Raw genomic sequence first — 25,671 nt, forward strand, 5'->3', positions numbered from 1 at the left:
AGTTTCTTTTGGGGGTGGGGGTGGGGGTGGGGGAAAGAGATGACCTTATTATTATTAATTTTTTTTTTTTGTCAGTCGTGGGGCCTGGACTCTGGGCCTGAGTGCTGTCCCCAGCTCTTCAGCTCAAGACAAGCACTCCACCACTTGAGCAACAGCGCCACTTCCAGTTTTCTGGTGGTTTACTGGAGATAAGAGTCTCATGGACTTTCCTGCCCAGGCTGGCTTTGAACCGCAATCCTCAGATCTCAGCCTCCTGAGTAGCTAGGATTATAGGTGTGAGCCACCGGCGCCCAGCAAGATATGACCTTCTTGAGCTTATCCACTGGAACAGAAAAAAAAATTTTTTGCATATGGTTCAAGGCTTGGGCTATCACCTAAATACAAATGCCACCCATTATAAATTTCAGTTCAGCTGGGTGCCAGTGTCTCATGCCTGTAATCTTATCTACTCAGGAGGCTGAGATCTGAGGACAGCAGCCCAGGCAGGAAATTCCTATTTCCTATTAACACCCAAAAAGCCAGAGGAGGAGTTTCAAGTTGTAGAGTACTAGCCCTGAGCAAAACAGCTCAGGGACAGTGCTCAGGGCCTGAGTTCAAGCCCTAGGACTCCCACAAAACAGAAAAATAAAAATAAAAAATAAGTTTCAGTTCAAACAGCTTTCTTGAGCTCCTGCTTGTATATGCAATTATTATCCTGACATCTTAGGAGATGTTTAATAAAAGCCTTACCATGCTATCCATACCATTCCTTTTTAAAAAATTAGCATACATTAGTGATACTGGGGGTGTGAGGGTACCTGTGACATTTCCACACATATAAATAATATATTCCTTCAGCTCCCCGACTATTTTCTCCATTTCCACTTCTCCTTAAAACAGTTTCAACAGGTTTCATTGTTCATAAATGCGGATAAATTAAAGAGGCTAAAGCCATTCTCACCTTCTCCAGCTCACTTCTGACACCCATGTATGAATATTCTCCAGCTATTGTGTCATGACTCCATGACTATATGAAAAATTCCTCACTTGCAGTGTTGGGCACATTTCTCTTCCTTATTTCTGCTACTAACCCGCTGTTTTTTCTCCACCTTTTTTCCTTCTATTTCCTTAATTTTATTCTACTTAAAATTTTTTTTATAGCTTTTAAGACAAAAAAGTAATCTCAGTGATTTTTTACATATCATAAATGCTTTGTTTTCTTTCTTTTTTTTTTTTGGCCAGTTGTGGGGCCTGAACTCTGGGCCTGGGTGCTGTCCCTCAGCTCTCCAGCTCAAGGTTAGTGCTCTACCACTAGAGCCACAGCACCACTTCCTCTTTTTTTTTTTTTTTTCTGCTTACGTGGTGCTGAGGAATCAAACCCAGGGCCTTATGCATGCGAGACAAGCAGTCTACCACTAAGCCATCTTCCCAGCCCTGTTTTCTTTCTTTTTTTTTTTAATGTGGAAGAAGCGATCAATTTAAACTATAAACTTTCCTGAACATCACTTTGTATCTTCTCAGCAATAATTGCTCCGTCCTTATTGCTGTTAGCTGAGTCCTTGGTTCATTAAAAGTTGGTTTATATTAACAGAACTAGAGATAAAACTTACATTTAGAAAAGCTGACGAGGCCACTCTACCAGCTGCTATAATAAAATCCATAATAAGCATTGTGGCACCAGGCAATCCAAGTGAAAAAAACTGAGGTGAACAGTGCTTGATAATTGTATTGACAATATCCTTAAAATAAAGAATGAAGAAAAAGAGTATCACATATGTAATCTTGGTTACCAGCAAATCAATATCTTTAAAAACAGGTAAGATGTGAATTATAAAAGGTAACAGATGTACACTGGCTAACTGGAATGACTAGTTTCAAGTTTTCTAAACAACCTATGCTTGATAATACATTTACTTAACTAATATAAATAATATACTTTTTTTTTTTGTCGGTTGTGGGGCTTGAACTCTGATACTGGGCGCTGTCCCTTAGCTCTTTAGTTCAAGGCTAGTGATCTACCACTTGAGCCACAGTGCCACAATATACATTTTTTTTTTTTGTCGGTGTGGGGCTTGAACTCAGGCCTAAGTGCTGTCCCTCAGCTCTTCAGCCCAAGGCGAGTGCTCTACCACTTGAGCCATAGCACCACTTCTGGTTTTCTGAATGGTTTTATTGGAGATAAGAGTCTCACGGCCTTTCCTGCCTTGGCTGGCTTTGAACCACGATCCTCAGAGTTCAGCCTCCTGACTAGCTAGGATTACAGGCGTGAGCCACCAGCGCCCGGCTACATATTTTTATAGTAGACAGCAATGATTGCTCTTTGCTTCATAAAGTTAAAAATGTTAGGCCCATATATTGTAAAACCTACTTGTTTCAACATAACAAACATCTTGGAATTCACATAATTTGCTATGTGCAAGCTAGAGAGATACTTTTTTTTTTTGATAAATTGAGGTTCTTTTTTTTTTTTTGGGGTCTGGTCGTGGGGCTTGAACTCTGGGCCTGGGCACTGTCCATCAGCTCAAGGCTAGCACTCTACTACTTGAGCTACAGCGCCACTTCCGGCTTTTTTCTTTTTGCTTATGTGGTGCTGAGGAATCGAACCCAGGGCCTCATGCATGCAAGGCAAGTGCTCTACCACTGAGCCACCTTCCCAGCCCAAACTGAGGTTCTTTAATGATAGAAATCTAGAAATAAATTTCTCCCATCCTCAGAGATACTGGGGGTAGATCTTATATTGTACCACTTAAGCCATATTCCCAGTCTTTTGCTTTTAATAGAGTCTCAAATGCTATTTTCCTTGCATTCCAGCCCACCCCCAACCTCCCGCCCCTGCCCTCCTGGTTACTAGGGCTTGAACTCTGAACCTGGGTTCTGTCCCTGAGCATCTTTTGCTAAAGGCTAGCATTCTACTACTTTAATTGGAGATACTTTTCTGACTGGGTTGGCTTTGAAACATAATCCTCAGATCTCAGCCTCCTGAGTAGCTAGGATTATAGATGTGAACTACAGGTGCCAGGCTTGTACACTTTTAAGGGAACATTCATTCACTATATCTTTGGAATTTACAAGGATCCAGTATATTTGAATGTATTACTCAATGTGGCATATTAAATAAAAGCTCTATTTTTCTCGTAATCCAATTATCATTCTGAAACAAATTTACAATCTACATTCTATTTATATATATATTATATATATATACATTGTGTATATATATATAATGTAATTTTGAAGTTAATGTAAGAAGTTCACTGTTCAAAAAGAAAGTTATCTTTTAATACAAATTTAACACTAAACATTATGTACAAGTTTAGTCAGTATAAAAATGTGTTACTTAGATTTGCAATCTCTTCAGTTTTATGACAAAGATCAAGATCCCTTAAGTGACAGTCTATAATATTTGATTATTTTGAAATTGTAAGTGAAGCAATCATTAAGTCACTGTAAATGTTACTATACTACCATAATTGATGTTAATAAGAAAATGAGAGGTACTGATTCTTAGAGTCGAAAAAATCTCTTATTGCTGCAGTCATTAGCAAATTCATATGCCTCAAGTACTAATTATCAAGTATCATTTATAAGCACATAATAATAGCTACACTGAAATATTACAAAAAAAGTGCTGCTAATTCAAGTAAAAGAAACATTTAGGATCCTCAAAATGAGAACTGGTATAACAATGTAATTGGAGGAATATTCAAATTAAACCTAGCTTCTACACAGAGCTTGTTTTCAACCATGTTTCAAGAATAAATATGCTATGGAAGTAAATTGTATATAAGCCACTACATATGAAGATTGTTTTAATTTCACATCTTAAAAACCAAGAGTTAAAACAATCAAAGGTCAAAGACAAACAGAGAAAACAACTTTTTAGAGGCACATATATTTACCTGATCAACATGTAGCAATCCACAATGCATTATATTGTAGAAATGTGTTAGAAAATCTCTGTTTGGAGATACATCTTGTCTTCTTTTCATTGTATTACAAATAAGTTTATAAGCATGCAATTTGCCTTGTTTATATTTATCAGTCAACATGGTTGCCTAAAATTAGGAGATAAGCTTTAATATTCCTGAACAAATATTATTTGCTAGATCCTTAAACAACTGAAAAGAACAGCACTGTATCTGTATTCATTTATTTCTATGCTGATCCAATTTCCTTTCCTTTTCTTTTCTCTTTTTTTTTGTAGTATTGGAATTTCAACTCCGGATCTTTCTTATGCTTTGTGCACACACTCTTCTACCTGAAGTATACTTCCAGCCCTTTTTGCTTTAGTTATTTTTTCATAGGATTTGTTTTTTGCCTAGACTGGTGTGGACTGCTATCATATTATTTATGCAGTTGGGATGGAAGGTGCATACTACCATACCCAGATTTTATTGATTCAGATGTAATGGACTAACTTCTTATTTTTGTGATAGTAGGGTTTGGACTCAGAGTCTTTCTGGGCTAGTGCTCTACCACTTGAGCCATGCCTCCAGAGATGGAGTGTAGTGAACTTTCTTTCCTGGGTTGCCTTGAACCAAAATCCTACAGATCTCATCCTCCTGGGATGAGTTTACAGCTAGGATAAGATTATCGCTAGGATTATAGGTGTGGAGCACCAGGATATGATGGTTTCACTAATTTTAGTCCAAGCTGGCCTCCCACAGAGATCTTCAATATTTGTCTCCCATAAAAATGAGCTACCATACCTGTGTTGTCTCAATTTCTTCATAAGCTAGAAAACAGGACTACTAGTTTATTGAAAATTATTCAATTCAGGTGTGACGAGTCACAAATTTCACTTAGGAAAATGTGCCAAACATCAAAAAATACTTAAAGGAATTCAATCTCTAAAAGTATACACCATAACCTGTGACACAATTTTTTTGTTTTGTTTTGTTTTTTTGGGTCCAGTCATGGAGCCTGAACTCTGGGCCTGGGCGCTGTCCCTCAGCTCTTCAGCTCAAGGCTAGCACTCTACCACTTGAGCCACAGCGCCACTTCTGGCTTTTTTCTTTTTGCTTATGTGGTGCTGAGGAATAGAACCCAGGGCCTCTGGCGTGCAAGGCATGTGCTCTACCACTGAGCCACCTTCCCAGCCCCCTGTGACACAATTTGAGGTTTAGCTTTTACTTGATTTTTATACAATAAAGATATACTTTATTGGGGCTGTGTAGCTCAGTGGTAAACCACTTGTCTAGCATATATAAGACTCTGGGTTAGGCTCCTAGTGCCACAAACAAACAAACAAACAAATAAATAACCTATTATCCTATACCAACTTTTGCTTTTTTGAATAAAATTAAAACAAAGAAATATGTATAATAATTTTGTCATGCTGACTCTGTATGCCTAATGACTTAATAAAGACACAGTTAAAATCTAAATATTGTAAAAGACTACATAATAGCTGTATTTTCTATACATTATTTAGTAATGTACTAAACACAAAATTGTAAACTAATGCTTTATGTATTAGGCTTACCTTAAAGAGCCAAGGTGTAAGAATTCTTAGTGGAGGAATCAAAACAGGTGGAGAAGGGGAGGTCAAGTTATCAGTTGAAATACCAAGGTTATCTCTGATCTGTAATTTTCAAATAAAAAGTAACAAACTTATAAAGATTGTTCGTTCAGCTTTCTTTCCTTAAACTGAAGATAGATTCAGTTTCGCTACTAATTATATATTTCATTATGGTTCAGTGACCCTCCCATAGTGGACATCAGTTTTACGTATAGTAAGAGGTTTGGGTGTAGCAATGTTCTCCAAGGATTCTTCTAGTAGTTTACTGGAGGTAAGAGTCTCGGGGGGCTGGGAAGTTGGCTCAGTGGCAGAGCGCTTGCCTTGCATGCCTGAGGCCCTGGGTTCGATTTCTCAGCACCACATAAGCAAAAAGAAAAAAGCGGAAGTGGTGCTGTGTCTCAAGTGGTAGAGCACTAGCCTTGAGCTGAAGAGCTGAGGGACAGTGCCCAGGCCCAGAGTTCAGGCCCCATGCACCCCCCCCCCAAAAAAAAAGAGTCTCGTGGACTTTCCTGCCTGGGTTTGACTTTAATCATAATCCTCAGTTCTCAGCCCTCTGAATAGGTAGGATTACAGGTCTGAGCTACTAGTGCCCGTCTAAGATTCTTCTAATGGTTCTCCCCTTCTCCCCCTTCCTGCCTTTAATCTGTCTGCTTCCCCCCCATCTTTTTAAGACAGTGTTTCACCACATAGCTGATGTAGGCCTGACATTTGCCATATAGCCCAGACTTGTCTTGGATTAAAGACCTTTCTGCCTCAGCTTTCTAAGTTCTGGAATTATAGGCATGCACTCCCAGATATTTCCTCTTATATTTCTTTTTTTTCTTTTTTTTGCCTGTCTTGGGGTATGAACTTTGGGCCTGGGCACTGTCCCTGAGCTTCTTTTGCTCAAGGCAAGTGCTCTACCACTTGAGCCACAGTGCTACTTTGAGCTTTTTTGAGTCGTTTGTTAAAAATGATAGTCTCACAGAATTTCCTGCCTGGGCTGGCTTCAAACCACGTCCTCAGATTTCAACCTCTGTGAACCACTGGTGCCCAGCTTTCTGATTTCAACCTCTGTGAGCCACTGGTGCCCAGCTTTCTATTTCTTAATACTGTATTTTTCATTCCTTCTTCTGCTAAAGCCTTTACTTTCTCTTTTACCTTGGCTAGGTTCTGCCAAAGTTCACAGAGGTAATCAAAAACTTGAGCATGTATTTCAGGATCCATAATAGCATTGACATCACCCAAAATGCCTAGCATTCTTCGCCACATAACAGTAGCAACATCTGCATGCCATCCAGTGAGAGTACCTCCTGCCATTACACTACAACATTCAGATGGAAATTCACTGATTTCTGTAGGAAAAAAAATGATACAAAAGTGTCAGTAATTTCTAAAGAAATTATCACAAAAAGCAAAAGCACCAACTGAAATGAATAATTTCACATATCTACAAAAGTAAATAAATGTACTAGTGCGTGTGCGTGTGTGTGTGTGTGTGTGTGTGTGTGTGTGTGTGTGTGTGTGTATTTTTTAATTTTTTTCCTGAGTTTCCTGAGGTTAAAACCTTACCACTTCATAATTTGCTATTATGGCAACAATTCTTCAACAGTGCTTCTATCTAGATTTACCTAAGGAGGAAACTATACAAGTACCACTCACTGAACAGATACCAGATGGAGAAATTTATATTTGATATAAATACCCATTTCATAAGCACATGCTATTAGTCAGTCTTCATAGGCATATATCTTTATAGTGAAGAGAAACATTTTTATAAGTTTAATACAGATCTATCATTAAAAGATATCACAGTATCATAAAAATACATTTTATTAGAATTTTGGGGTTTTTTTTTTGTCAGTGGTGGGGCTTGAATTCTGGGCCTGGGTACTGTCCCTCTGCTCTTCAGCTCTAGACTAGCACTCTACCACTTGAGCCACAGTACCACTTCTGGTTTTCTGGTAGTTTATTGGAGATAAGAATCTCATGGACATTCCTGCCTGGGCTGGTTTTGAACTGTGATCCTCAGATCTCAGCCTCCTGGGTAGCTAGGATTATAGGCATGAGCCACCAGTGCCAGCTTTTTTATTAGAATTTAAACATGAAAATTAACATAAACAGGCTGGCAACATGGCTCACTGATAGAGTGCTTGCCTCGCATGCATGAGGCCCTGGGTTTGATTCCTCAGCACCACATAAACAGAAAAAGCCAGAAGTGGTGCTATGGCTCAACTGGTAGAGTGTGAGCTGAAGAGCTGAGGGATAGCACCCAGGCCCAGAGTTCAAGCCCCACAACCGACAAAACATAAATAAATAAATAAAAATAAAAATAAACTAAAAAATAGCATAACTATAATTTTTTAAGTGAATTATGGGATTTGAATCAGGGCTTGGGTGCTGTCCCTAAGCTTTTCCACTCAAAGCTAGCACTCTATCAAATGAGCCATAGCTCCACTTCCAGCATAACTATATTTTTACCTACCAGTATTGGCAAAATAATATAGGTAGCCATGGTCCTTGTCTTATTTCGCCTAACTATGTACTAAACAAGTTACTTAATAATCTCACTAAGGCTACAATTCTCCTCATTTGTAAAATACATGGTTTAGTTAAATATCAGTATAGGTCTTCCTCCAGTTTAAGAGTTCACTATTCTACCATATATATAACTACTTTATTCAGTGTATGGGAAAATCATTAAAATAAAGGGAGCTAGTGCAGTGGCTCATGCTAGTTGGGAGATGGATATCAGGAGAAACATGGTTCAAGGCTTGCCCAGGCAAAAAGTTCCAGAAACTCCAATAGGAATGTCCAAGCAAGCCTGGGCATAAATGCAAGACTCTATCCCAACATAGCTAAAAAGAAAAAAAGCTGGAGATGTGGCCCAAGTGGTCGAGAACCTGCCTGACAAGTATAATGCTGAGCACAATCTGAAGCACCAATAAAAAATATAAAAAGTGAATAAAATATCCTTTTATGTGAAGAACTTTGAGAATTAACATTTTGCAGACTGAATCTTAAGATTATGATCACTTCTGTCTGATACTATCCAAAAGTATTCATAAATGTATAGTAAGTTGATTTATACCCTATGTCTTTGTAATACTTAAGGTTCTTTCCTCTTTTTATGGGAAGTATATAATAGCAGATTGTTTTGTTAAAGAGGTACCAGATAACTTTTCTTCATAATACAGACTAAAAAAACACTAAAACAAAAGAAAACAAATACACAACAAAGCTCTAACCATTGTTGTAATGATTTCCTATTCTATAGCACCTGTATAATACAGATGAACCAACTAATTGGTCTCTAATTTATATTTCTCAAAAAAAAAAAGCTAACAAAATTTTCAATGATTAAAAAAGGCAAGTAACAATGTGTGATGTTTAAGTTCTGGAATGAGTTGTTGGTGTAGGGTAGTTATAAAGGTCATTGTTTGGACAACTGATAAAATTTCATTATTGAGTAAGACAATAATAGTATGTCGATGTATTCAGAATGAAGCCATTATACTGTGGTGATGTAGGAAATGTACAGTTATTCTTAGTACATACCCACTGTCATATCTAGGTGTAAAGGGTCTAATATTTGCAAATCTCTAATAGGTCAAGAAAGGAAAAGGCAAGAGTTTTTGTGTATGTTTGAGCACATGTGGAAACAACATAAAGCCTAACTGTTAAAACACTAATAATTGCTATATTTATGTGAGTGATTTTTGAGTATTCATTTTGCTAGTTTAACTTTTCTACTAAATATTTTTCACAAATGATGGGATAAAACTGTAAACAAAAATTTCAAAGACAAAATGAGAGGGAGAAAAGATTTCAAGTAATCCAGAAGCCAAAAATAAAGGCTATTATGTAATTTTAACTAATTGTACATTAAAGAATGAGACCTTTTTAAAAAGACCAAAAGTAGCCAGGCACCAGTGGCTCATGCCTATAATCCTAGCTACTCAGGAGGCCAAGATCTGAGGATCACGTTCAAAGCCAGCCCTGGCAGGAAAGTCTGTGAGGCTCTTATCTCCAATAAACCACTCAGAAAATGGGAAGTGGTACAGTGGCTCAAGTGGTACAGTGCTAGCCTTGAGCTGAAGAGCTGAAGAGCGCCCAGGCCTAGAGCTCAAGCCCCATGATTGACCAAAAAAAAAAACTCCAAAAGTGGCAGGAGTAAATGAGAGAGGGAGTAACATTGTTGGACAAGAACTATATTCATTACTTTGTTATGTAACTATAGTTCCTCTGTACGTATCTTTTACAATTAAAAAAAACCCAAAAGTTATATGGGTTTAAATTTCTTCATTTGGGTGAAGGTGAATCTGTCTATACTACTTTATACACATGTACAAAAATAGGACAGTAAAACATGTTGAAGCTGTTTTGAAAAAGAGGGAGAAAGAGGGAAGAGTTTAATTGGGGTACATTGTATGGAAGTATTACAAACTATCCTATATAACTAATACATGCCAATTTAAAAAAATCTTTAAAGCCAAGTGCTGGTGGCTCACATCTATAATCCTAGCTATACAGGAAGTGATCTGAGAATCATGGGTTGAAGCCAGCCTGGGCAGAAAAGCCTGAGAGTCTATTTCCAATTAACTAATAAAAAAGAAGCTTCACTGGAGGCATGCTCAAGTGATAAGAGCACCAACTGTGGGTGAAAAAGCCAACTAAGAATGTGAGGTCCTGAGTTCAAGCCTCCATTACTGGCACACATAAAAAAGTAACTTTTTAATTTTTTCTTTTTCTTTTTATGGGGGAAGGGTTAGTACTAGGGAATCAGCTCAGGATATCTCATTCTCCCTTAGCTTTTTTGTTCAAGGCTGTCAATCTACCACTTGGGCTATATGGCTCCATTTCTTCTTCCTTATAGTAAATGTGCTGCAGTAATAAAAAGTAAACAAAGGTTTGGCCTATGGCATTAGTACTAACAGAGTGCCTGCCTAGAAACGACAAAGCCCTGAGTTCAAACCCCCATACTAGTCCCCTGACCAAAAGCAAAGAAAAAGAACATATCTTTTGTATCTTCATTATAAATAATCTCAATGTCTTTGACCAAAATTTTTAACACAAAGTATCTATTTCATGCTTGTTACATAATGCAGGATTTAACAGAAATACGATTTTTTTTTTTTGTTTGTTTTCTTACAACAGGGGCTGGGAAGGTGGGTCAGTGGTAGAGTGCTTGCCTTGCATGCATGAAGCTCTGGGTTCCATTCCTCAGCACCACATAAGCAGAAAAAGCAGGAAGTGGTTGCTGTGGCTCAAGTGGTAGAGCGCTAGCCTTGAGCTGAAGAGCTGAGGGACAGCGCCCAGGCCCAGAGTTCAACAAAAAAACAAAAACAATACAAAATATATAGTTTTGAAGTACCCTAAATCACTTTATAGTATTTACTTAAAAATACTGTAAGGTATTGATTGCTCATGCCTGTAATGCTAGTTACTCAGGAGAGTGAGATCTGAGGATCACTGTTCAAAACCAGCCCAGCAGGAAAGGCCATGAGGCTCTTACCTCCAATTAACCACCAGAGAACTGAAGTGTCATTGTGGCTCAGCTACTCTACCACTTGAAATATGCTCTCGCCCTTTTTTGGCTTTAGTCATTTCTTAGGCCACATCTTCTGTTTTTTTCTAGGTTTGGCCTTTGACCAGGATTCTCCTACCTATAGCCTCTTCTTAGAGCCTGGATTACAAACATGTCCCATCACACTTGGCTTATGTGATAAGATGGTTTGAAACTTCTTGCACAAGCTGGCCTTGCCATTGGATCCTTTTGTTACTTGATTTCTACCTCCTAAGTACCTGTGATTACATGTGTGACTTACTGCTCCCAGTCTTGAATGTCTACTTCTTAAATTTAGTTGATAAATTTTTTTAAAAAAAGCATCACTTTTATAAAAAGAGCTGGGACTCAGTGATAGAGCACTTACGCGCAGAAATAAATTACTTCACTGAGCTTGAATGACCAAGAAATAATGCTATGTTTTTCCTGTGAGTCAACAGTACACATACAAACATAATATTAAGAATAATGACTGCAAATTATTTATTTTCCATTTTAGGAAATAGTATCCTATCGATAAACAATAATACAACTCAACAATGTCAATATTAGCTGCTTGCCAGTGGCTCACGCCTGTAATCCTAGCTACTTAGGAGGCTGAGATCTGAGGATCACAATTTAAAGCCAGCACAAGCAGGAAAGTCTGTGAGACTCTTATCTCCAATAAACCACTCAGAAAATGGGAAGTGGTTCTGTGGTTCAAGTGGCAGATTGCTAACCTTGAGCTGAAGAGCTAAGGGACAGTACCCAAGCCTACAGTTCAAGCCCCATGACAAAAAAAAAAAAAAAAAAGGTTATGAAAAAAAGTCAACATTAGTACTGTATATGATAAAATGAACAACAACAAAAATCAGAGTTATTTTATAGCTACCTTTTTCTTATTCTTCTCCTAACACGAGTGATTTCAATTATCATCTCAAACTTACATTCTACTACTGCGCCATGGTCTAAACTCTTATGTTTAATATTTTATTATTTATTTACTTATTTTTAAAAAGCATGTTTATTTATATATTTTTGGTCTGTCATGGGACCTGAACTCAGCCTGCGTGCTGTCCCTCAGCTCTTCAGCTCAAGGCTAGAGCTCAACCACCTGAGCCACAGCATCACTTGCAGATTTTTCTGCTTATGTGGTGCTGAGGAATCGAACCCAGGGACTCATGCATGCTAGGCAAAGCACTCTACCACTGAGCCACCTTCCCAACCCCTATACTTTATTTTTTTGAATTCAGGGCCAACATGCTGTCCCTGAGCTTTTTGCTCAAGTCTAGCTTTTTCCCACTTGAGCCACAGGTCTGCTTCTGGCTTTTTTGGTAGTAAATTGGAGATAAGAGTCTCACACACTGCCCAGGCTGGCTTCAAACCCTAATCCTCAAATCTTAGCCTCATGAGTATCTAGAATTACAGGTATGAACCACAGGCTATAGTTTGTTTTAGATGTATAGTCTTATCATTGTTTCCGTTGACCTCTAAATCTTGATCCCTCTGCCATTACCTCCCAAGTAGCTGGAATCAAGAACTCTCATTAAGAGGAAGAAAAATTATATAGTAACACATCTCCAAAAGACTTAGAAAATGCTTGGTGGGTATGGTGGTGCATGTATGGAATACCAGCAATTCAGGAGGCAGCCTAGGCAATAAAGTTACGGACACTTGACCAGTAGACCAAGCAGGGTATCACACAACTGTAACAATAGCTATCCAAGAGGAACAGGTAGGAGCTGCAGCCTGAGGTCAACCTGGGCAAAATATGAGACCTAATCTGAAAAATAATAAGCAACAAAGGTCTGGAGGTATGGCTCAAGTGGTCAAGCACCTGCCTAGTAAGTTCAAGACCTGGATTCAAATCCCAGTACCTCCAAAAAAAACAAGAGGGTAGGGCAGAGCATGGAGAGGAAGAAGAAAAAGGAGAAAAAGACTTAGGAAAGTTCAAAGACCTATAATAATCATATGGAATCAATTTTATATGACTTGAGATCTCCTAAAACTAATAGCCTAAAAGGAAAAATGGCAAATACGGAGGGGGGACCAAGATGGCGACGGGGCAGTAGGGAAACGCCACAGCTCTCTCCAACCAAAAAGAGAGTTCGAGTTCCAACGCTTAATCTCCCCAAGAGACCGACAACAACAAAAAGACGAACACTCAGAAAAACCAGAGGCGGAAAATAACAAAAAAAGAAAGAGAGGAAAAGAAGAATTTCAGAACAGAGAAAAGCAAAGACCCCTCCCCCAACCTTTACTGGGCGCAGCCAAGCCGGCGGCCAGCCGGCCCAGGCCCCAGAGGCACCGCGAAGAAGCTGCCTGAGTGTGGACACTTTTGACCCGACACCTTCAACAGAGGCAGAGACAGAAAAGAATCACACGGAGCCACCACCGCCCAACCCAGCCCGCAACCACCCCAACTGAACTCGGATTGCAACAACAACTGACGACCTACACCACACAGAAACAACCAGCTCCAGGGTGAGTACCCCACAGGGGACAGTGTATCCCTCAAGGAAGACCAGAGCTGGAGAGAATCCCCAGACCCTGACGTAGACTCCCTACCCTAACACCCGGACCACAGGACCCACTAAAACTGGGAACTGTTTGAGAGCTCCACCAGCCCGTGGAGCATACTCCGCTGGCCAGGCTAGAGCAAGAGCGCCACTGGAAGGGAAATTAAATGCCCAAGCCAGGAACAGCGCCCCTGGATCAAGACTACCAACAGTAGAAGAAATTTGAACTGTGTCCCCCAGGCTGTATAACCTAGGTGGTATACACATCAGCACAGGCCTAACGAGCGTGCTCCAGGCTGCATAACCTAGGTGGTATACACATCAGCACAGGCCTAACGAGCGCACTCCAGGCTGGGGCCGGAACCAGGCCCGGGGATCCAGCGCCTGAACAACACGACCAACTCCTCCCAACTGAAGTAAAAAGCTGAGCATACACCTCAACAGAGGGGAGAAAACCAGGAAACAACACTCCCTGGGAAGCACGCCTGAGACAACAAAAGACCTGGAGGCCCAGGACAAGAGAAGCCCAAACCCCACCAAAACTCCACCCATATACCCTAGACTGGGAATTGGGCAACATAGGCTGCCAGCACCTGATAGTAAGCAGGAGCTCAGACTGTTAAGGCAGCTCAGCAATAGAGTGATAGTCTTGGATGTATGAGGCCCTGGATCTGATTCCTCAGCATCACAAAAGCAAAAAGGGTCAGAAGTAGTGCTGTGGCTCAAATGGTAGGGTGCCAGCCTTGAGCTGAAGAGCTGAGGGACAGCACCCAAACCTAGAGTTCAAGCCTACAACCAGCCCAAAACAAACAAACAAAAACACATCAGGAGCCCATAGCAGACTCCAGCATTTGGGAGAGTGCATCCAGAGCATCTGTTCTTCACAAGAGCACCCGTAGGAGCAAACACAAGCAGTCTAGGCTGCTCAACCCTTCCAAAGGCGGGAACTGCCAGCAATCTACAGCAGAGAGCTGAGAATCCTAAGTAAGTCAGAATAGCAGCTGGAAATAGGCTCCCAACAGAACCCAGATCAGGCACAGACTCTCTCTACCAATACAGAATCAGCAACCAAGCAAAGACAGACACACCAAAACAAAATTGAAGAGCAGTCTCCTGAACCTCCATGCAAAAATCACAGAGAAAAATCACAAGGTTTACCACCACCCAGGACAGCAAGCTCACCTCAAAAGCCAGCAGCCACGCAGGGGAGAGCCCCAGTGGGAGCAAAGCAGGAATGGAAGACAAAAGCTACATCCAAGGGTTGCTGGAGGCAATGACTCAAGAAATAAAGCGAGAAATTGATCAGAAATTGAAAAAGCACAAGGATGAACTATCAAAAGAGATACAGGATATCAAACAAGAGTTGGATGCAAAAATAGAAGCTGCACAAACCTCAGTAAGAAGTGAGATAAACGCCAAATTAGAGGTAATGCATACCTCATTGAGAGGTGAGATCAGTACTCTGAGAACCAACATTGAATCCATAAAGGGATCCATTTCCTCCATGCAAACCACAATAGAAGCCACGATCAACAGAGTGAATGAAATGGAAGGTAGAGTGTCAGATACAGAAGACAGAATACACCAACTGGACCAAAAAGTGACAGATATGGAAAAATCACTCAAATTAAACCAAAGGGAAATTCAAGAGCAAGCAGATAATGCTAAAAAATTTAACCTTCACATAATTGGAGTGGACAAAGGTGAGGAATTCCAGAGCAAGGGAATGCAACACCTATTTAACAAGATAATCAATGAAAATTTTCCCCACCTCAAAAACGACCATCTTAACTACATCACAAAAGCTTATCGAACACCCAACAAGCAAGACCCCAGGAGAAACACTTCTAGACACATTATAGTAAAAATGATAGATCTGAATAATAAGGAAACAATCCTGCATGCAGCAAAAATGAAGAAGGAGCTATACTACAACGGGAAAAAAAATCAGAATCACTGCAGATCTCTCCACACAAACAATGAATGCAAGAAAAGCCTGGGAAAGCACCATACGAGCCCTGAGAGCCAATAACTGCCAACCCAGACTCATATACCCAGCAAAGCTAGGATTCACATTCGATGGAGAACTGAAAACTTTTAATAGCAAAGAAAAACTAAATGAATACATAAACATTAAGCCAGCATTACAAAGAATTCTAAGAGGGGGGACACAACCTGAAGAAAGCAACCAGGAACTGGGGCCTGCCCCAAACAGGCGTTACTCAAAGTCTAACTGAGCAAGCACAGGAGGAAAGGAAAGAAGAAAAAACTAGGAAAACGGAATGGCAGGGACAACAATGCATCTCTCTATACTTTCTCTTAATATAAATGGGCTGAATTCGCCAATTAAAAGAAAACGAACTGAGGACTGGATCAGAAAACAAGACCCATCCATCTGTTGCCTTCAGGAGACCCACCTCTCAGCCAAACATACAAACAAACTCAGAGTGAAGGGGTGGAAAAGGATCTACCAATCAAACGCCCCCAGTAAGAAAGCAGGTGTAGCTATCCTGATATCTGACAAAATAAACTTTTCATTAAAATCAGTACAGAAAGACAAGGACGGACACTACATATTAATAAAGGGAACAATCCAAGAGGAGGATATAACCATCATCAACTTATATGCCCCAAATATTGGTGCACCCAGATATGTCAAACAAATGCTCTCAAACTTACAGAATAAAATAGATCCCAATACGATAATACTAGGAGACTTTAACACACCACTCTCACCAAAGGACAGGTCTACCAACCAGAGGATTGGCAAAGAAGCTACCGAATTAAGAGAGGCCATATTCCAAGCAGAATTAACTGACATCTACCAAGTATTTCACCCTAAAACAACACAGTACACATTCTTCTCAGCAGCTCACGGAACTTTCTCCAAAATAGACCATATCATAGTTCATGCAAGCAACTTGAGCAAATACAAAGGGATCGACATAATCCCCTGTATCCTATCTGACCACAGTGGAATCAAGCTAGCTCTCAATAACAAAGCATACTGCAGAAATTTCTCCAATACATGGAAATTGAACAGCACACTTCTTAGCAATGCCTGGATAACAGAAGAGATCAGAGAAGAAATAAAGCATTTCCTACAACTCAATGAAAATGAAAACACCTCACAAAGAAACTTGTGGGACACAGCAAAAGCAGTCCTGAGGGGCAAATTTATTGCCCTCAGTGCCCACATCAAGAGGATGGAGACAGACCAAGTAAATAATCTCATGTTGCAATTAAAACAGCTAGAAAAACAAGAAAAAAATGGAAGCTAAAGCTACTAGACGAAGCCAGATAACCAAATTAAAAGCAGAGATTAACCAATTAGAAAATCAGAAAACCATAACCAAAATAAACCAAACAAAAAGCTGGTTCTTTGAAAAAATAAACAAAATTGATGGCCCATTGGCTAGATTAATTAAAAAAAGAAGAGAGGAAACCCATATTAATAGGATTAGGGATGCCACGGGAAACATCACAACATGTATCCAAGATATCCAAACAATTCTAACAGACTACTTTCAAAAGCTATACTCTCTAAAGGAAGAAAATCAGGCAGAAATGGATTCATTTTTAGAGAAATACAAGTTGCCCAAACTGAGCAAAGAAGAAGTTAACCAATTAAATAAGCCAATATCCTATAATGAGATACAGGAAGCTATCAAAAGTCTTCCAACAAAAAAAAGCCCAGGACCAGATGGATTCACAGCAGAATTCTATAAGACCTTTAAACAACAACTAATACCCATACTCCTCAAGCTCTTCAGAGAAACAGAGAAGGAGGGAGCTATCCCAAACTCATTCTACGAAGCCAATATCACACTCATTCCCAAACCAGGCAAAGACCCAACCAAAAAGGAGAATTACAGGCCAATCTCCTTGATGAACACAGATGCAAAGATCCTTAACAAGATTCTAGCTAACAGAATCCAGAAACACATAAAAAAAATAATTCACTATGACCAGGTAGGCTTCATCCCAGAGACACAGGGATGGTTTAACATACATAAGTCAATAAATGTAATCCAACATATCAACAGAGGCAAGGTCAAGAATCACATGATTATCGCCACAGATGCAGAAAAGGCCTTTGACAAAATTCAACATTCATTCATGCTAAAAGCTCTGGAGAAAATAGGAATAGAAGGAACATTTCTAAAAACAATAAAAGCCATTTATGACAGACCAATAGCCAATATTATACTTAATGGGGAAAAGCTACAACCAATTCCCCTAAAATCAGGAACAAGGCAAGGATGCCCACTGTCTCCACTCCTCTTCAATATAGTCCTAGAACCCTTAGCCAGGGCAATAAGGCAAGAAAAAGACATTAAAGGGATCCGCATAGGGAAAGAAGAAGTTAAACTATCCCTTTTTGCAGACGACATGATACTATACCTCCACAATCCCAAAAACTCCATCCCCAAACTCTTAGAAATCATAAATCACTTCAGCAAAATAGCAGGATATAAAATAAACCCACAAAAATCAGTTGCCTTCCTGTACACTGACAATGTACAAGAAGAGAGGGAATTAAAGGGAGCAACCCCATTCACAATAACCTCCCAAAAAATAAAATATTTAGGAATTAACCTAACCAAAGATGTAAGAGAACTATTTAATGAGAACTATAAAAAGTTAAAGAAAGAAATTGCAGAAGACACTAGGAAATGGAAAGACCTCCCATGCTCCTGGATAGGCCGACTTAATATAGTAAAGATGGTAATACTTCCAAAACTAATATACAAATTCAACGCAATTCCTATTAAAATCCCAATGACGTACATCACTGAAATACAGAAAACAGTCCAAAAATTCATATGGAACAACAAAAGACCTAGAATAGCCAAAACAATTCTAGGGGATAAAGACAATATGGGAGGGCTATCCATGCCGAACTTCAAACTCTACTACAGAGCTATAATAACAAAGACAGCATGGTACTGGCACAAAAACAGACCCGAAGATCAATGGAACAGAATAGAAGACCCAGAAATAAATCCACAGGCCTACAGCCAGCTGATATTCGACAAAGGAGCCAAAGACATACAATGGAAGAAACATAGCCTCTTCAACCGCTGGTGCTGGGAAAACTGGGCAGCCACATGCAGAAAACTAAAAGTGGACCCCAGCCTATCACCATGCACCAACATCAACTCAAAATGGATTAAAGACCTTAACATTAAACCTGAATCTCTGAAACTACTGCAGGACAGAGTAGGAGAGACACTTGAACTAATAGGCACAGAAAGTCCCAGGGTCACAACAAGTTGGAGAGAGACTCGACAAATGGGACTACCTTAAAATAAAAAGCTTCTGCACAGCTAAATCTATCGCAACTAAGCTAGAAAGACAACCAACTAATTGGGAAAAAATATTCACCAGCAATATATCAGACAAGGGGTTAACATCCTGTATATACAGGGAGCTCAAGAAACTAATCCCTCCCAAACCTAACAAACCAATTACTAAATGGGCAAGGGAACTAAAGAGGGACTTCTCAAATGAAGAAACAAAAATGGCAAAGAAACACATGAGGAAATGTTCATCATCCCTGGTGGTGAAGGAAATGCAAATAAAGACAACCCTGAGATACCAGCTTACCCCAGTCAGAATGTCCCACATCCACAAATCAGCCAACGACAAATGCTGGAGGGAATGTGGAGAAAGAGGAACCCTATTACACTGCTGGTGGGAATGTACACTTATACAACCACTTTGGAAAGCAGTCTGGAGGGTCCTTAGAAAGCTAAAGATTGACCTCCCCTACGACCCAGTCATACCACGTCTAGGCATCTACCCTGAACAACAGGAACCAATATACAAGGACACATGCACCTCCATGTTTATTGCAGCACTGTTCTCAATAGCTAGGATATGGAAACAACCTAGATGCCCCACCACAGATGAATGGATCCAAAAATTGTGGTATCTATACACAATGGAATATTATGCAGCCATTAGAAATGACAAAATAATGGCATTTGTAGGGAAATGGATGGAGCTAGAAGGAATCATGTTGAGCGAGGTAAGCCAAGAACGAAGAGACAAACAGTACATGGTCCCCCTGATAAGTGGATGATAAATCCAAAATGTTAGTGATATGACAAAACTAACAGGACTTAAGAAACAAAGAACTCCCACTCATCTGGTTGAACCACTACCAAATATCCCCATGCTGCTGATCACATATATGGTATATAACATGTGAGCACCGTGATATATTACAGACTGTGATAGACAATTTGCTCCAGGAAAATTAGAATGAACTTGTGACTTTAAATGAGCATCATTATTCCACAATACTGTGAAATTCCGGAAATTATGTAATCACTTAATCACAATCAAAAAAAAAAAAAGAAAAAAAGAGCCTTGGGGAAGGGAGGGAGGGAGGGGATTGTAGGGGGAAAACAATGGAGGGGGTAACAATGTTCAAGAGGAAGTGTACTCATTACCTCACTCATGTAACTGTAACCCTCTGTATAGTATCTTTACAATAAAATAATTAAAAAGAAAAATGGCAAATATATAATTTCTAAATATTGCCTAGATCATCTGGTGTCTGAAGAACAGAGTGATGGAGCTTCTCATCGAGTTGTAGATCTTTCTGTTCCATGTGATCTATATTCAGTGTAGAAGGGGATGGTGTCTGTGATCTGGATCCAAGAGCTGAATGTACCGGGGAAGCACTTCCTGAACCTGTAAATATAATTTTGTAAAATTACTTGAAGAACATACTCAATAACCTACTTGAGATGTAATACTTAAAAGCTTAGAAAATAAATCTATAACTTTGAAGACAAAATGAGTTATAAATTAGCCAAGCATGTCAATAAAATATCATTAATAATAATGATAATAACTATAATAATAAAATACAATATGACGCTAAGTGTAACATGATTGAAATTCTTTGATTTATTATAATATGGTTGAGTTTGGTCATTTATATATAAAAAGTATCTGAAAAACAAAACTTTCTGTATAGAGAATGTTAACAAATATATTAACAAATAGACCTTTTATTACAGAGTGTTTTATATTTCCTATAACAAATACTTTACCCCTTACCCTCCAAAAACGAAATCTAGACCCTAAATGACATGTAAAAAGGAATAACACAGTACTTCAAGACTTTTTGATCTAGTTAGAAATAACTGCAGGAGGTTGATGTCCTACACCTTTAATTCAAAGGTAAAAATCAGGAGAATCATAGTCCAAGAGTAGCCCAGATAAGCAAGGAGTTCACAAGACCTCCCATCTCAACTAATCAAAAGCTGGGTATGGCCAGGTACTGGTGGTTCATATCTGAATCCTAGCTATTCAGGAAGCTGAGACCTGAAGATCATCGTTCAAAGTCAGCCTGGACAGCAAAGTCTCTAAGACTTTCAGCTCCAATAAACTACAAAAAAAAAAAAAAGCTGGAATTGGAGCTGTGGTTCAAGCAGAAGAGTGCTAGCTTTGAGCAAAAAAACTCAGGGACAGTGTCCAGGACTGGCACCAACAAAACAAAACAAAACAGAGCTGAGTATGTTGTGTATCCCAGGTAAGCATGAAGAATAAATTGGAGGATCCCAGTGCAGGTTAGTTCAGGCATAAATATGAAACCATATCTCAAAATTAACAAAACAAATAGGGTTTGAGGTTTGGATCAAAAGTGGTAGAATGTTGTCTGGCAACTTGAGATGCTAAATTCAAACCCCAGTATCACAAAACAAAACAAAAAAAAAACAACAACAGGAAAGGCTATCATGTATTTTGTAGAAAATATTAGGAGTTTAGAGGATCCATAAAACTTAAGACACACAGACTTCATGTCAAGAACCTAGTCTAGTATTTCCTCCCTCATTTAAGCAACACAATCTTTCCAATAACTTTACCAGTAACTGTTGCAACGTCAGCAGAGAAAGCTTGTTGGTTGAGACTACTTGTTTCAGAATCTATATGAAGTGTAGTTAAACTGGCTACTTCCTGCTCTTCTGTGCTCTGATGATGACCAGAACTTGAGTCCACATCGGCAGAGGATGCAATTCCAGTGTCAGCTCCAAACCCAAAGTCTATGAAGAAGAAATGACAATGTACAAGCCCCTGCTATAAAAGATATTTACAATTATAACTAAGACACAGCTAAATCAGTAAAATGATCAAATAAATATTTCCTCTAAATTTCTATTTACTCTGGCAAGTGTATGTACTGTCAACATTCTGAAGATTATAACAAAAGACAAAATGTGTCATCACTATTCCTGTCCATGTATTGTGATAGCTAGTAACAAGCAGAGCTTTTCAAGTATTTCATAATCTCTAGTATAAGAATAAACCTAAAATTACATATATACAGTGTAAACTATCTTTCTTTTTAATCATATCTGATTTAAATAATAATAGTATAGAATCAGTTCATAAGGGGAGGAAGCATGGAATTCCCCAGCATATCTCCAGTGCATCATAAATCTATTTAGCTCTAAGGATTTTACTTTCTTCTTTTTAGTTTTACTCGCTTTTGTTGTCTGCCAAGTATAGCAGAATTTCAGCAGAGTAACAATGTGGTAATATAGTGCCAAGTAATATCACTGATGTTCTTCAACATGGAGCACTTTATTCAAGGAAGGTACTATGGTAGCTATAGGATTGCACATAACTACTCAAAGGCTATCAGGTGAGAGCATATAAGAAAGTGGCAATTCGCAGTTTTAATTGGCCTTAAATTTCAACTTCATCCAAAATTATTTTTCTTTTTATACTTTTGGTCTTAAAAATATGCTTTGTAAAAAACAGTACTGGAGGAATAACAATACCAAATTTCAAGCTACAAAGACATAGTAATTAAAACAGCTTGGGACTGGCACAAGAACGGACCTGAGGACCAATGGAATAGAACTGAAGATTCAGAAATGAAACCACAGACCTATAGCCACCTAATCTTCGACAAGGGAGCTTAAAAAAAAAAGAATGGAAGAAAGGCAGCCTCTTCAGTAAATAGTGCCGGTAAAACTGGTTAAGCACCTGTAGAAAACTAAAGCTAGATCCTTATATATCACCCTGCAACAGAATCAACTCCAAATGGATCAAAGACCTTGAAGTAAAAGAAGACACACTGAAAACATTACAAGAAGGAATAGGAGAAACTTTGAGAGCTCCTTAGCACAGGCTGAAACTTTCTTAATTGAGACCTATAAACACAACAAACCAAAAAAAGGTTGCATGAAACCACAGAGCTTCTGCATGGCAAAGTACACAGCTAGCAAGATCAATAGAAAGCCCACAGATTGGGAGAAAATCTTTACTAGCCAGACAACGGACAAGGGCCTCATATCTAAAATATACCTTGGAACTCAAAAAATTAACCCCCCAAGAAACAAATCCTTAAAGACACAACCGCCTGAATAATATGTAGGCTAAAGACTTAAAGAGAGACTTCTCTGAAGAGGAAATAAGAATGGCCAATAGACACATATAGAAATGCTCATCTTCTCTAGCCATAAAAGAAATGCATATCAAAACAACACTGAGATTCCACCTCACCCCAGTTAGAATGGCTATAATTAAGAAATCTAACAACAACAGATGCTGGAGGGGATGTAGCCAAAAGGAAACCCTACTGCATTGCTGGTGGGAATGTAAACTTGTTCAACTACTTTGGAAAGCAGTATGGAGGTCCCTCAAAAGAGGTCTCCTATGACCCAGCAATCCCACTTTTGGGCATTTACCCAAACAATCACAAACAAGGCCATACTAAAAGTACCAGCCCAACTATGTTTATCACGGCATTATTCTCCGTAGCTAAGATATGGAACCAACCCACATGCCCCTTACTAGATGAATGGATCAAGAAAATGTGACACACACACACACACACACACAATGGATCAAGAAAATGATACACACACACACACACACACGCACACGCACACGCACACACACACACACACACACACACACACACACACACACACACACACACACAAATGGAATTCTATGCCTCCATCAGAAAGAATGACACCGCCCCATTTGTTCGGAAATGGAAAGACTTGGAAAAAATTATACTAAGTGAAGTAAGCCAGACCCAAAGAAACATAGGTCTCATGGTTTCCCTTCTTTGCAGTAACTAGTATACATCTAGGAAACCTTACCAATCATGTAGAAAAGGTCAAAAGCTATGCACATATGACCATATAAGATGGTGCTAATCGAAATGAACCCCAAGATAGAGACACAAGAGGGTTTATCTTTGTTGTTTTCAATGTACTTATAATGTAATGTGATTTCTTTTGTTTCTTTCATATGTTCTTCCCATGGTACAACCCCCATTTTCATTGTGTTTGATTCTGGTACCCTGCATCTTGTATATACACTTTTCTAATTTGGGGAGGGGAAGGGAAATAACAAAATGCTGAATCAAGATGCTGAATCAAGAATACAGGCTGACCTGTACAATGAGATGTACAAGACACTGTTAAAAACGAACTGTACAACTTCGGGAGAGGGGGGAGGGAAGAGTTGAGGTGGGGAGGGAAGGGATGGCTGGTTGGGGTAACAATGCTCAATAGGAAATGTACTCATTACTTTACTCATGTAACTGTAACCCCTCTGTACAGTATCTTTACAATAAAAATATTAAAAATATGCTTTGTATAATGAAAGGGCAGTGGTTTTTTTAAAATGTCCTAATTTGTAAAAATAGTTTCAACATGACATGATTTCCTACAACTTGTATTAGAATTTCACTAAAAAGTGAAACCAAAATATGTGGTAACTACTCTCTAAGTAATAGTAGAAAGTAAAGTGAACAGCTATGTAATCCATAAGTAAATCTTGAACAGAAAGCAAACATTATAAAACACATTGTTCAAATAGTAAAAGATACTTGCTGTCAAATTTTCGGCCATCATATTGGAAAGCACTAAAAGAATCTGAATGACTATCTGAGCTGATAAGATCACTGCTCCCTGCACTAGCAGGGGAAGTCCATTCCGAGGGCACTCCTGGGTCATCAATAGGGCGCATCTGATTTTGCTTGTTTAGAATATCAGGCAGGTCTTTGGGAATTTCGAGGCTGCCTGGACTACTTCCTCTTCTTGTCATAGTCTAAAAATTAAAGAAACATTTTGCCATTTGAAAAATAAAACTTTTATTCTTGTGAAGTACGTGAAACCTCTACTTTCCAAGATTATCAGTACAATAAATGAGGCAATTGTGGTGCCTCACAAGGAGAAAAGAGAAACACACTCACTCAGCAATCTATGCAACCTGTTAACAGTACAGAACTGGTGCCTAAACTATTGTCGGTCTACCGAAAACAAAAATCCCAAATATGGGGCTGCAAGGTGGCTCAGTGATAGAGTGCTTGCCTTGCATGCATGAGGCCCTGGGTTCAATTCCCCAGCACCACATAAGCAGAAAAAAAGGAAGTGGCACTATAGCTCAAGTGGTAGAGCACTAGCCTTGACCTAAAGAGCTGAGGGACCAGTGCCCAAAAATCCCAAATATTAGTGTTATTAGACATGAAATTCTTAAGCCTTACTGGTTGGTATTCATGGAGTGAATATAAGCTAACTATAGAGTAAGTAAGTGGAAAAAGACTCAAGAGAAGAAATAGTGAAAGAAGAAAGAATAATGATAAATGTCATTTGATACTGACTGTACATGACTTCAAGAGAAAAAAAAAACCTAAAACCAAAACAATGTGACAGTTACAGAACTATGTGAAATTCAAATGGAGTATGGACTTTTAGCATTATTTGGGATACAAATCTTCTATTTTCATTCTGATATTTAATATTCAATATAATATATGGTAGCTGACCAGGTAACTCCATTGTAACCTTTTCTATTAGTGTCACTAAGGACGACACTATGCAGAAAGATGAAAAATATAGAGGGGAAATATGAAGGCAGAATATAGCTACTTGAGCAAATAAGCATTTCAATCTTTCTTTTTTTTTTTTTTTTTTTTGGTCGGTCATGGGGCTTGAACTCTGAGCCTGGGAGCTGTCCCTCAGCTCTTCAGCTCAAGGCGAGCGCTCTACCACTTGAGCTACAGCGCCACTTCCGGTTTTCTGGTGGTTTATTGGAGATAGGAGTCTCACGGTCTCTCTTGCTCGGGCTGGCTTTGAACCGAG

At 39.0% G+C, this 25,671-nt stretch overlaps 1 protein-coding gene across 9 annotated transcripts in view; it reads right to left on the reverse strand.

The window, feature by feature from the left end:
• The window catches only part of Ralgapa1 (Ral GTPase activating protein catalytic subunit alpha 1), a 233,307-nt gene that overhangs the window by 110,640 nt on the left and 96,996 nt on the right, over positions 1 to 25,671 (reverse strand). For all 9 annotated transcript variants that reach the window (XR_011372986.1, XM_070026666.1, XM_070026690.1 and 6 more), the window contains 7 exons: positions 24,421 to 24,637; positions 21,430 to 21,606; positions 20,096 to 20,248; positions 6,641 to 6,834; positions 5,465 to 5,563; positions 3,879 to 4,034; positions 1,590 to 1,718 (listed from right to left, as the gene is read on the reverse strand). Coding sequence is in view for 8 of the 9 variants with exons in the window: in XM_070026666.1 (XP_069882767.1) it covers positions 1,590 to 1,718; positions 3,879 to 4,034; positions 5,465 to 5,563; positions 6,641 to 6,834; positions 20,096 to 20,248; positions 21,430 to 21,606; positions 24,421 to 24,637 (1,125 nt within the window). In the remaining variant the exon portion in view is untranslated. The remainder of the gene's footprint in view (positions 1 to 1,589; positions 1,719 to 3,878; positions 4,035 to 5,464; positions 5,564 to 6,640; positions 6,835 to 20,095; positions 20,249 to 21,429; positions 21,607 to 24,420; positions 24,638 to 25,671) is intronic.

Source organism: Dipodomys merriami, unplaced genomic scaffold (assembly GCF_024711535.1).
Source record: "Dipodomys merriami isolate MVZ:Mamm:240054 unplaced genomic scaffold, mDipMer1.0.p SCAF_1, whole genome shotgun sequence".
Classification (NCBI taxonomy): domain Eukaryota; kingdom Metazoa; phylum Chordata; class Mammalia; order Rodentia; family Heteromyidae; genus Dipodomys; species Dipodomys merriami.